The sequence below is a fragment of the Manis javanica genome, chromosome 15 (assembly GCF_040802235.1).
Source record: "Manis javanica isolate MJ-LG chromosome 15, MJ_LKY, whole genome shotgun sequence".
NCBI lineage: Eukaryota > Metazoa > Chordata > Mammalia > Pholidota > Manidae > Manis > Manis javanica.
In genome coordinates this window covers 5,134,285-5,146,878 of record NC_133170.1, presented here as the reverse complement: position 1 = coordinate 5,146,878, position 12,594 = coordinate 5,134,285, and the positions used below count along the sequence as shown (strand labels likewise).

At 41.8% G+C, this 12,594-nt stretch overlaps 1 protein-coding gene across 1 annotated transcript in view; it reads right to left on the bottom strand.

Annotated features, from left to right (window-relative positions):
• Positions 1-12,594, bottom strand: part of LOC118970866 (uncharacterized) — an 83,734-nt gene that overhangs the window by 5,243 nt on the left and 65,897 nt on the right. Inside the window, exons 4-6 of the mRNA XM_073223539.1 lie at positions 7,752-7,818; positions 6,013-6,134; positions 2,871-2,994 (exon numbers count right to left, since the gene is read on the bottom strand). Of these exons, the coding sequence (XP_073079640.1) occupies positions 6,081-6,134; positions 7,752-7,818 (121 nt within the window). The 3' untranslated portion in view covers positions 2,871-2,994; positions 6,013-6,080. The remainder of the gene's footprint in view (positions 1-2,870; positions 2,995-6,012; positions 6,135-7,751; positions 7,819-12,594) is intronic.

Below are 12,594 nucleotides of genomic sequence, written 5' to 3'. Positions count from 1 at the left end.
AGCTCTAGACCTTAAAATACATGAGCACAGACGCTATTATATTCTTCACATACTAGTTTAAGTGATGACCTGGGAGCAGTGTGCCGCCCCAATGAGGGAGTCATGCTCCAGGACTGATCAGCTGGAATTTAATCAGAAATATCTACGCTCCAGGGGTTGCTACCTCAAACCTTTCTATTATTATCTCCCATCCAACCAAAAGTTGGTTAATTATCATAATGAATGCCAGGAAAAATTTTGGTGAAAATTTGGGGGCTATTAATTCAGATAGCAGATGTCCAAAATAGAGTTGTCAGTGAAAAACTAAAAATACATGAATTAGCTAAAATAATTTACATCTATTTCAACCCTCAAATGAATGGGAGCCCCGCACTTTTTCAGAAGGTTCCCGAAGATTGATTCTCTAACAGAACTGGGCCCAGTCACTCAGTTAAAAGAGTCTGGTTGTCTGATGCTGACTATAAATCTGACTTCTGCCTTTAGAACACCGTCACATTTACCTTGAGTAAATATTTCATGCCAGGTCTCTTCGGAACACACAAAAGAACAGAGAGCCAGGAATTCATTAAGTGTACAGAACAGATTGTATGGATTTCTTCATGTCTCTTTGTTAATAAATGTTTGTTGAGTGGATGTCTGTAGGCATGGCAGCATTTGATCTAAGGCTGGCTTTCTTTATAACTTGATAGAGAGGTTAGGAGGTGAAGGGCCTTAGTTAACCCTGACCCCCTCCAGATACGGTAGCTACCATTATTTACCAAAAAGGATCTTGTAGTTGTACTTGATCACACCGTGTAGGTCAAGTCAGCCATAGATATGAACTGGGAGAGGACCCAGGTGTGAGAATTTCTGGAATATAAGGAAGTCCTCATCCACATACCACCTTCCTTCTTTTCCCAGAATATCTGATGATCTGTCCTTGGAATATAAGTAAAATATCCCTTAGCTTCTGCTGGAATTTCCCAATAGCGCAGAAAACAATCCATGAAGCTTTAAAGTTAGTGTTGATTCCATTTGCCCTAAGTCAATACCGAGACACCGTAGCAAGGGGAGTGAGAGGTTTGCTGAAAGAATCATCATTTTCCCTTTTGATAATCTACTGTTCAGTGTTCTATAGGGTTTTACCTTCTTTCCCGTTTACCTGAGAGTTTGGAAACTCTGTGAATGTTCCTCCATATTTATATTTCTTCATTCAAAAAATGAAGAAAAAGGAAGGGAAGGAGAAATAATAAAAGCTCTCAGTTATCCAAACTGGGCAATAAAGCCTCACTTAGATGTAAAAAGCAAGATTATGAGAAAATCCTGCATTTTCCACTATTCTTCCCCACAACATCTTTTTGCCCTTCAGAGGGCTACCCCTTCCTATAGACCCCATTTAAAGGGTTCTGGGAAAGAGGTGAATGGTGTTGCTGTCTGTTCCCTTCATCTCTGCTCTTCAGCGGGTAACATCGAGTAAAGCCAAGAAAATCAAAGCAGCTTCGAAAGCAGGGGCGGCCTCCACAGCGACACTCAGTCCCACCTAGAGAGAGGAAGGTGGGGGGACCCCTTGTCTCATCAACAGGACAAGGAGCTCTGGACTCTGCCCATCCCATCCTCCTTTCTATTTTTCTCGGAGGAGTTGGGGTAAGTGAAGAGAAGAGCGTATCGTATCTTAGGGCAACTGTTTCATTCATTCCTGTCGCCCTCCCTGGAGACGATTGCTGCTCAGCTGATGACCGTCACATTCAATTCTTCCCCAAATGAGCAGAAGTACCAATCACATACCCAGTTAATCCCTGGGCATGGCATTCCTAACCCAGAGCCTGTCAATAATTTCTCAAGGATCTGCACAGTCTTCAGAATAAAATTTCAATTCCTCGATTCAGCACCCAAGGCCCTTCACAAGCTGGCCCTGGACAACACTCTAGCCCTGGTGTCTCCTCCGTTCGCACTGTCCTGTGTCCCCTGCATCACGACCGAGGGCCCCCTGGCCCAGCAGGGCTGAAAGGCCTACAGGACCACAAAGTCACACTGATGCACACCTGTCTGCCATCACGCACGGGCTTGTCTCCTCTGCTGAGAAGGCCTCTTTTTCCTTAATAGCCCTTTTCTGCATTTATTATATCTATGTGACTCCAGGTGATAGAATTTTGACTCCTAGGTTTGAACATTTGGACTATGAATCCATATTTGTGATAATACGTAAAAAAAAACTATGGGGTAACTCTAATTTTTAAATCCTTATTTCACCATATGATAAAAATAAGGGAAAAGCAGAGAAGGTGTATGAGCCATCAAGTGCAATTTGTCATCTTCCTACTATCTTATCGCAAACCTGGGCAGACTAGCACCTTGTTATCATCCCGGACACTCCCTTCAATGCAGCACTATTGCAGCCCTACATTCCACAGATTATGTAAAATCTCAAACCCTCCTCCCCAGAAGGCTCACGGAATCACAGAATGTGGCACCGGGAATGACCTTAGAGACCATCTAGTCCAACTCCTTAGATTTAACTGTGATTTCTCTCCTTTAATCCTCTTTCAGGGGAAAAAATGCAAATCTCCTAGTAAATATCATGTTAACTCACAAGTTAGGCAATTCCTGATAAAAATTAAAAAATCCCTTGAAGTCAGATTATCTTGGGCAAATGGAAACAATTCACCATTTTCTGAATGATCCTATTTAATAAAAATTTTAGCCTTAGATGATAAGGTACTGGGAGCCCACTGCCCTCTCTCCTGATAACCATTCAAACAGCCTCAGGTAGGGAAGCTGAGATCAAGCCCAGGTTCGAGGAGCTCACCTTGCTACCCACGAGGGTCTGGTCAAAAGGGTTTTTTCAATGAGTTGGATTATAAGTAAAAGTTGGCACTTATGCACAGACACACCGAGGGCCTCACAGTTTCTGGAGTGTTGCTGAGCTTTCCCAGATATTCCCAGGCATCCAGTATCATCTCTGTTCTAGCCGCAGGAACATGCTGTCCTGCTGTGTTCTTGCTCTGAAAGGTCCTCCTGTCAGGTCCAGGCAGCAGATTATTTCCAAATTATTGTGTCAGGATGGGTTGGTGAAAGAGGGAAGGAGAGAAAGGAAAATATATTGGACCACATGCTCAGGGAAGGAATTGACCTCAAGGTTTTTCAGATTGTGGTCCAAGTAGCTGAAAATTACATCTCAAACTCTCGTAACCATGTTTAATTTCTCTTTTGAAATAGGGTTTCACCATTTTTTAAATTTGGATCATGCAATGTGTTTGGTACTTTTCATGGATGGTGTAAAGAAACAATTGTGTGTGTGTGTGTGTGTGTGTGTGTGTGTGTGTGTGTGTGCACGCACATGTACATGTAGGCACACACACTTACAGGCTGCCATGCATAAGTGACTGCTTCTGAGTGTAAATTATAAACTGTCATATATTCAGAGATTCCCAGAAACAGGCCTCTGAGGAAGGAGATGTGACCTATATAGAGCCCGTACTAGTGTCTGACCTCATTTAGCAGGTAACACCCTCCTGGACACAGAAGCTGCCTGCTCGCGGGTGTCAGCAAAGAACAGTAAATGCTCTGTGGGAGGGGTTCCCTACGACTCCGCCCACTTCCCCCTCCCCCTCCCCCACATACACATGGTCACATCCCCAACATACAGATTCATGTTTTTTTGTGTGTTAGATCCCATCAGGGCTCTGAAACTTGCTGTCAACTCATCTTGCACGTTAACGTAAGAAACTGTCTACTCTGTTCACCATTTTGCCCCAGGCTCCTCCCACACTATCTTCTGCCCCCTGAGGATGTACTGAATAAATCAGCGCACAAGGAGGCAAATAGGCTGGTTGCTTTGCTATATCAGACTTCTGTATGCTGTGATATTCATGAAGGCTTTATTAGTTTTTGGGGAGTTATTGGTATTTTTAAGCTGAATTATTTTCATGAAAGTAATACAGGTTCATTGTAAAAAAAATTCAAACCAAACAAAAAATACACAGAATAAAGTTAAAAATAACTTGAAATCCATCAAACCATGTCTACTGGTGAGTGTTTTTCCAGATAGCTCCTTATGGAGATACATAAATATGTACTATGTTTTATATATTTGCTAAAGGTTATGTCTGTTCATATATGTAAAAATATAATGTATTAATGAGCATTTTTCTAGATATCCTATATAAAATATGCAAATATACAAAATATAAATTATATGTATATATATATATACACACATAATTTTGTCTAGACATCTCTTTATGGAAATGTATAAATATGTAAATGCAAATAATGTTATTTTATATCAGTGGGATTCTTCCAGTTTATATACTTTTTATGTATTTCTTCTCAATAGTAGGTTGAAAAATATGGGGTATATTTTCATGTCAATAAATGATTTTGTGTGGCATAATCTTTTAGAACACTTCTCGGTCTGTCTTAGTACATACAGGCTGCTATAACAAAGTACTGTAGGGATGAATAGCTTATAAACTACTTTGTAAATGGCTTATAAACTGTGAGAAACCTATTTCTTGCAGTTCTGGGGGCTGGAAGTATGTATCAGGGTCCCAAGGTGGTCCAGCTCTAGGGAGAGCCCTCTTCTGTGCCACCAACTTCAAACACTCATGGAGCCCCACCCTCTGGACTGAGTCACCTGCCAAAAGCCCCGTCTTCCAACACAATCACCTTGGCGATTAGGGCTTCATCACATGAATCTGGGGGCACAGATGGCCCGGGGCACTGCCCTAATAGACTGGGACCTCCGAGATCACGTGTCCTCACTGGGAGCCAGGGCAGTAGAAGTAGCTACCTCCAAGGACTTCTGTGAAAATCCAATGCACTAATTCATAAAACATTTCTAACATGATGCCTCATTCACAGTTTTGACTAAAAAACTGTTATCCTGCAGTTGTTTAAGGGACGAATGTCATCACAACGATCTTCCAGATTGATTCTCATGCTGCAATTTAAATTTTTACAGATTTGAGTCCCAGCTATCAATGTCAGCACAGGAGACTCTAGATTTCATGTCTCATACTAAAGCTAGACAATAGAAAGCTTTGATGATGATACTAAAGATAAAATGCAATCGAATTTTGAAATTGCGATTTTTGGTTGAAAATAAGAGGCACCCATTTTGAACTAGAAGGCAGGAAAATGAGGAGATTCTTGGTTTGTGTGACTGGTGAGTTCTCCATTTTCTGTCTTGCTTTCCTCTCTGAGGTCTTCATTCTCAAGGAGAATGGAAAGATGGCTGCTAACCATTCCAGTTTAGATCATCTTTATAGCTAGTCATCCCAGGAGAAAGAGGATTCGATGTAGTGATGGTGCCAGGACTACCCAAAAGGAGGCCCCTAGTTAGCTTACTCAGTTCAAGGGTCAGTTTCCTGGGAGCTTGTTGGACCAAAGGACCTCTTAACCTAAACCAGGTGAGTGGTCTTAGAGTGGAGGAAATGGGGTTCTCCAAAGAGATACCAGGCAGACAGAAACCTACCCACTTCATAGGGTCCTCCCAATGCTAATCTACTTTAACACCTATAAAAATGCCTGAGGCCATATGAGGCAAGCTGATGTATGTGTTTATTAATTATAATAAAATAAGAATGCAAGGGTCCTGATAAAGTAGGTAAAAGTTAGACTGCACTTGTATCAGATGCTGCTTTATGAGTTTACTTAACTTAACCTGTTTAAGTCTTTCAGCAACAAGAGGCAGGTTTACATTTTTGAGATGGGAAAATTGAGGCAAAAAAGGATTAATTTTAAAAAGCAACAAATTAAAGTGACAAAGCTGGCATCTGCATCTGGGCAGTCCGGCTCCAGATGCGTGCCCTTAGCCATGAGGCCACTTACTGGTCCTTTTCTGAGGCTGATACAGGAAATTCTCAGATGAAATGATTACAGCTGAAAGTTAGCTATATCTGAATTAATGGCTGTGCTGTTTACCTTCCATTTGCCACTGCAGGTCGCATACTCTGACCCCCCTGGGCTCTTCCCTGACGCCTCCCGTTGCTCCTTCAGGTCTAGAAGTGGCAGCTTATTGCTCATGCTCACCAAGGGTGTTTCACTGTTCCTTGTGGCCGTCCCTAATTCTGTCCCGCCGCTTCGGGGAGTCCCTTTGTTCAACTCCTCGGTGCTGAGCTTGACGATGCCATCTGCGTCTTTCTATTGCTTGGCTAATGCAACAGAAAAAAAAAATCTGCATTACTACTTGAATGTGAAAAAGGACATCCGTTACAGAAGTCAAACACAGCTTTTCTCCTTGAGTGAGAAGAGGAACCATTTTTCTATAAAGCGGGAAAAAGCTAATTTTAAGAATCTACAGAGTTAAGTTTGTTACAAGAATAATTTTACTCTTTTCGGATGGGCTCCTGGGGCTTAATAAACATCTTTTTCAGAATCCAGCTCTCCCCTTGGTGGGGCTGCCACATGCACAAAGTAATTTACGTCATATTTGTCACGTCATACTGAGATCTCTGACGCTGATATCTTATGGTCATTTAAAAGAATGACATGGACTCTTGCTTCTAAACCTCGTGTTCTGGTAAACCAGAAGAATGGACAGTTCTAAGAACAGTACTGGGAACTGACCTAGCAGCTGGTCGTGGGTAATTCTCAGGTGCGGTGGCACAGACGGCTCCCTGTCCTCCAAAGATCTGCATTTGCTGCCCGCAGGGTCTCGGTTATTGGAGATCACTGAAGGCATCTACCTGCCCAGGTGTTTTAGCCCTCTTCCATCTCAGTGGGACCATTTAACCTAATTTGGACCAATGGAACACAGACGGAGGTAATGTTTGGCACCACTGAATGCTGACAGGTAGACAGAGCAACCTTCAAAGCCAGGTGCTCACACCCGGTGCCTCGGTGGCTGCGTGGATAGGAGCTTCTCCCACCTCCAACTACCATTTGTACTTTACCTGAGTAATAAACTTCTGCTGTGTTAACTCACTGACATTTCTAAGCTAATATGTTATCTCAGTAACTCATCCAAGCTCTTTTTAGAAAATACTGGTAGTTGCCTGAGAAGGAGCTACTGCTCCACAAGCTTGTTACCAGGTTCCTCTGCTGGTGACGATGCCCAAGGCACCAGCTCTCCTGCAGGGCTGCAGCTTGACTCGGGCTGCGCCTGGGAAAAGGCACCATCGCTTCTCGTTCTGGCTCCTGAGCTTGTATGAGGTTCCTACCCCATCGAACTCATTCAAAGTCGGGCCTGTGAGAAGGAAAAACACTCACCTGGGACCTGCCTCTGCCCCACAGACCATTGCTTGGAAAGGAGAGCTTCTCTCTCTCCCCAGGAGACACTCTTTTCTCTGCCCTGTATGCCTGTTGGAACTCACTTTTCTCCTGCACTCATTTTACGCACCATCGTCTGGGGAATTCTTGAAGTTAGGGCATCTTTTTAATGTTATACTGGGTCTGTACGCTTGCCTGTACAATGGCCTTTGGCTATTGTACAACTAGGTAAGTGGAAGAAAGCTGTGAGTAATTATTTATGTCCATAGAATTACAAATTAATTTTGCAGTTTGATTTCTGCCCTATAGAAACTATTCCAAACATTCTATTTTATTGTCCTAAAGGCTAACTTTTGCATGTTAGCAAATGCATGTCAGCATTCCTGACTACCTGTGTCTTCCATGTACTCTTTGAACCAGTTATAACATCTTACTATTAATGCATTAGCAAGTTAAATGAGCTAATGAGTTAACATGAAACGTTTGACATGCATTTATTCTGTATCTATACAGAGAACAATTTTGCCTGTTGAAAACGACATTTTAGGATCATCTCTCACCTTTGTCATGTAAGTCGACAGCCTCAGGGCCGCTTTCTCCTTCTCAACCTCTCGAACTTCATGAGTTCTAAAGCCAAAGAAATCTGTACTTACAGTCCCTTCAGAAAATCCGTCCCCTCCATTATCCATTCTCACTGCAATTTTGTTAATTCTAGCCTTCATCTTCTCCATTTAATCATGTCTATCTCTCAGCTCCATTATTTCTAAGAATCTAAATTTCTCACCACCAAGTGATCGATTCAATATGCAAATTAAATCCTACCTCTCTGACGCCTCACACACTTCCCTGTTCCCACTGCTCCAGGAAGTTGTGCAGCAAGGGCCACACGGCTGCCCCGTCCACTCTCTGCCTCCCTCTAGAGCTGCTTCCCTCCTGACATCAGCAACACTGATGACTTCTCTGGGAACAAACCCCTAAACTTTGCCCATATTTCAAGTCACTGTTTTATTTGCCCAGGCCGCCTATGGGACTGTAAGGGTCAGAAATCAATAACTGGATATATACTTGTGTTAATTTTCTATAGTTGTGTAAAAATTACCACAAACTGAACAGCTTAAAACAACACCCATTTGTTACCTCACAGTTGTGGTGGGTCAGGAGTCCCAGCTTGCCTTACCTGACCCTCTGCTGAGGGCTCAGGAGGTGGTGGCCTGACTGCACCCCAGCTCCCCCTCTGCTGCTGAGCGGAGAGAGCAGGAAGACGGAGTGTCATGGAGTATTGGGCTCACCGTAAAAGCAATTCTCTTAAAGGGGACTGATTTTTTTCTAGGCCAGCTCTCAGCTGAAGACGGTGCAAGACAAGGGCAGTTGATTGGGTGACTGACTGGGTGACAGGTCAGACGGTGACTGGGATTTCTGTTTCCAGGGATTCCCTTCAGTACCCTCCTAGGCTACCACTCAGCTCATCACAGAGTCCACTGACCTGAAGTGAAACCCTTCATATGGGTTTCACTTCAGTGTGTGTGTGTGTGTGTGTGTGCACACGTGTGCATGCATGTGCCCGTGTGTGTGCACATGTGCATGTATGTGTGCCATTTGATTTAGCAGCTAGCTAATCACCACTGTACAACCCGCCTTTTTCACTTGCTATAATCTGTCTTCCCCATAGTTCAGTTTGGGAGGGGGGAGAAAAGGGACTGGCTACCCGCCTCCTCATTCATCTCCTCATTAGCTAGTCTGTGGGGTGCCAGGTGGTTCCATGACATTCGCACAGTCCCCCCGCATTCCAGGACCTGGCTACTTCAAAGGAGGCATTGCTGATAGATTCCCAGGGAGTTTCCACACTCCTTTTGGACATCTGCCAAGGTACTGCTTCCACTCTCAGCTACCTGCTTTAATGGGGCTGTGCTGGGAGGCCTTCTTCATGGGGTACAGTTGAGTTCAATTATTAGGACAGCACAGAGATGCTGTTACTCTGCTTTAACTAGAAGCCATCCCACTGATTTTTCTGAACACATGTTGCTACCCTGATTAACATGCAATGAACTTCCTCTCAGTCTCTCAGTCTATTTAAAATCTGATCACCACCGTTTAGCTGCATCTCCCTCTATTCCCCAAACAGATCCCATGTGTGCTCCAAACATATATAATTTGCTTTAGTTTATATATATGCACATCTCACTTCCATTTTTAACAGATATTTGGACAGACAGAACTACTTGCAGTGCCTGAATGTGTATTCCTACTTCGTGGCCTGTGCAATCAATCCTTCTACTTAGACTTTATCTCCTGTCCTTCCACACTGACTACCCAAGGCTCAGCTCAGTGTCACCATCTCTGAGAGCCCCTTTATAATATCCCCTCAACTCAGGATAATATGCCTAAAGATAATATTCTCTTAAGATAATTATTAGCTTATTGTATTTGTCTTCCCTAATAGACAGTGAGCTCCACAGGGAAGGGAATTTATCTAGTATGCTTTGAATCAGCAAACCTAGAACGGTGCTGCCCAGAAGATGCTCTTAGTAAAAGTTGAATTATTGTCTTCTCATTAAAAAAACTTACAAAAGCAACATTTCATTGTGCAAAGACTGATTTTTAGGGACCACTACTAGAAACCTCACTTCAGATTGGCATCAGATTATTCAAATTAACAGTTCATCCAAAAGTGTTGTCATTCAGGCCATAATACAGTTTATTCAGAAGGATATGGGGGTGCTTGGCAAAATAATTTGATGAAATACATTATCTCAGGCATTCCACACTTTACTACTCAGTTAATCCTATCAGTAAATAAATTAATTTGGAATTATTTTTCACATTGTACCCATAATGAATCTAATGTAAAAACTGCCACCCAATGGCTTTCTCTGTCTAGAACTACCTTCTACCTTCTGGTAACAGCTACCCTTTTCTTTTGTACTAACTTCTCCTCCCTGCCCCAAGCATGTTGTTCTGGAGGAAACAGCCAATATTATTCTCCTCTGCCACCTTCTTGTTCTTCAAAAGGAGACACTCCCAAAATGGAGTCACTTATGCTAAACCGGCCAAGACTTAATACTAACCTTACAGCAGCATCAGCCTCTCCCTGAAATGTGACCTCTAACCAGCCAGCCTCCCTGAAATGTGACCTTTCACCAGCCAGCCTGGGATTTCCTGGTCAGCACTAGGAGGTGATCCACTGAAAGTCCCTTTCCATTCCCCTTAGGAGAGAGAGCAACCTTGCTTGAAACAATGCACTCCTTGCTAATAAGTTCCTTTATGTCTTCCACTCCCTGTCTGCCTTTAAAAACTTGTCCTTCTCTGCAGCTCAGTGGAGCTCCTTTCTATTTGCTAGATGGGATGCTGCCTGATTCATGGATTGTTTAATAAAGCCAATTAGATCTTCAACTTTTCTCAGGTGAATTTCTGTAATGTACCATTGTCACAGGGTGGGTCCATGTCACTGCACAGAGCAATCCTAATACCCAAGCATGACTCAGCTGGGTCAGCCACCAGCCTTCCCCAGGGTTCACGGGTAGGAACTGGCTGGGATCAGGCTGCCTCGTGGATCACGACCCTGGCCAAGGGGAGAAGCCCAAGAGATGAAGCCTGCCAACAGAAAGGAAGTGAGAACAAAAGCAGAGTAACATTTCAGTGCCCATTCACGTTGCTAAGATGCAGATCATTGTCCTGGTTCCTTGAGTTTCTTTTCTTTCTGTGAGCCAGCCTCTTGTACTTCTTTTTTTTTTTTTGAACCCATGTTTTGCTTAGATTGGTATATGTTGGATTTCTGTCACTAGCAACTGAATATTTCCCAGCAGAGTTTTATTAAGGAAGCAGCAGTGAATCATTTCCTCATGTACCTTCCTTATTTGCCAGTGTACTGCCCTCTCCATTTCAACTCCATGGAGCACCTCTAACACACAAAGTCCTTCTCTCATCCACAGTAAAGTTTCGTAACATTTGATAGTCTGAGGAATACAAACCAAGATCAAATACATACAATGACCTCAAAAGTGAATAGATGTACTCCCAATCGATGAAAAATCTGAATATATAAGCCAAAAAAATGTTGGGAATAAAGATTTATACTACAAATGGTGTCTTTATCTTCCAAAATTATTGTTACTAGAATCAGTAACAAATGATTTCTTTGATTAGTGGATTTCTGTGGATATATTTAAAATGCAATTTGGCTAATTAAAACTTCTCAGAAAAATTTCAATACATTGAATAAGCAAGGAAAACACCATGAATTGCTACATAAGAACATCTGCCTTTCCTTATGTCATTCCTGGGAGAAACAAGGTTCTACAGGTTCTAACCTCTCTGACCATTACCCTACAGCTAGAAGTGAAGCAAAAACAGAGATACACCACCATATTTATGCCATCAAATAACTTCATGGGCAAACAAATATTTTGGGCAAAAAAAACTACAATATTTCCAAATGCTGACAGTGTACATAAAAATGTATCTTGTAGAATTTATAAAATAATATTCTAAAGAGGTGGGAAAATTGAACATCCTGTTTTAAAGTGCATTCATTTTAATCTGCCCATTTATACAGTTTTTTTCCATTTTTTGTGACAAAGTTCAACCAGGATTTACAAATAAAGTACTTTTAAAAGATGTTTAGCCGCATGTAGGTTAAATACGGAAGTACATCTTTCCATTAGATAAAAATGAAATCTTGAAATGAAATGGTAACAACTCCTTTGGAAAGAAAAAGTTAAAATTTTTTTCTGTGAGGTTATCAAAAATATTTCTTAGCACTAAATGGATGTAAAACACTAAAAATTAATGGATTGATTAATAACATTTCAGCATAGGATATAAGCAGTCGCACAGAGTAAATTGCAAGTTAAAAGGTAACATGAAGGCAAACTATTTTTTTTGTTAGCAAATTAAAGACAATTTCACTTTAAGAACATTACCAAAAAAATTAGTCTTATCTCATTTTTTTGTTATAATGTAGAAAGAAATCTTTAGAATCCAGAAGCTATTTAAGGCTGACTTAAATGCCAGACAAATGGGCTAGAATTTGACCAACAGTCTCAAACTATGACAATCTGCACATCACCTGAACAGACCCTGTGAAAGTCACCAGGGCTTTGCATTGTACTTCACCTTGTGTCACAAAAAGAAGACAACTTATAGTTCAAACAATGTAAGATGCTTTTGATAGACAAAGATGTAAGTCCAAAAACAACAAGTGTGAGAAGCAAGTAGTATACAAACAGTTAAATGTAGATTTAAAACCATGCATTAAAATTAAGGACAGTGTCACCATGTAAGAACTTGTTCATTATGCTTCAGAAGATTGGAGACTGACGAGAATTAGGCTTGAGATGGATTAATGATTGTGCATTGAGCGTTGACCCCCCTATACAGAATTTGATTGTTGTTAACAACCATTTG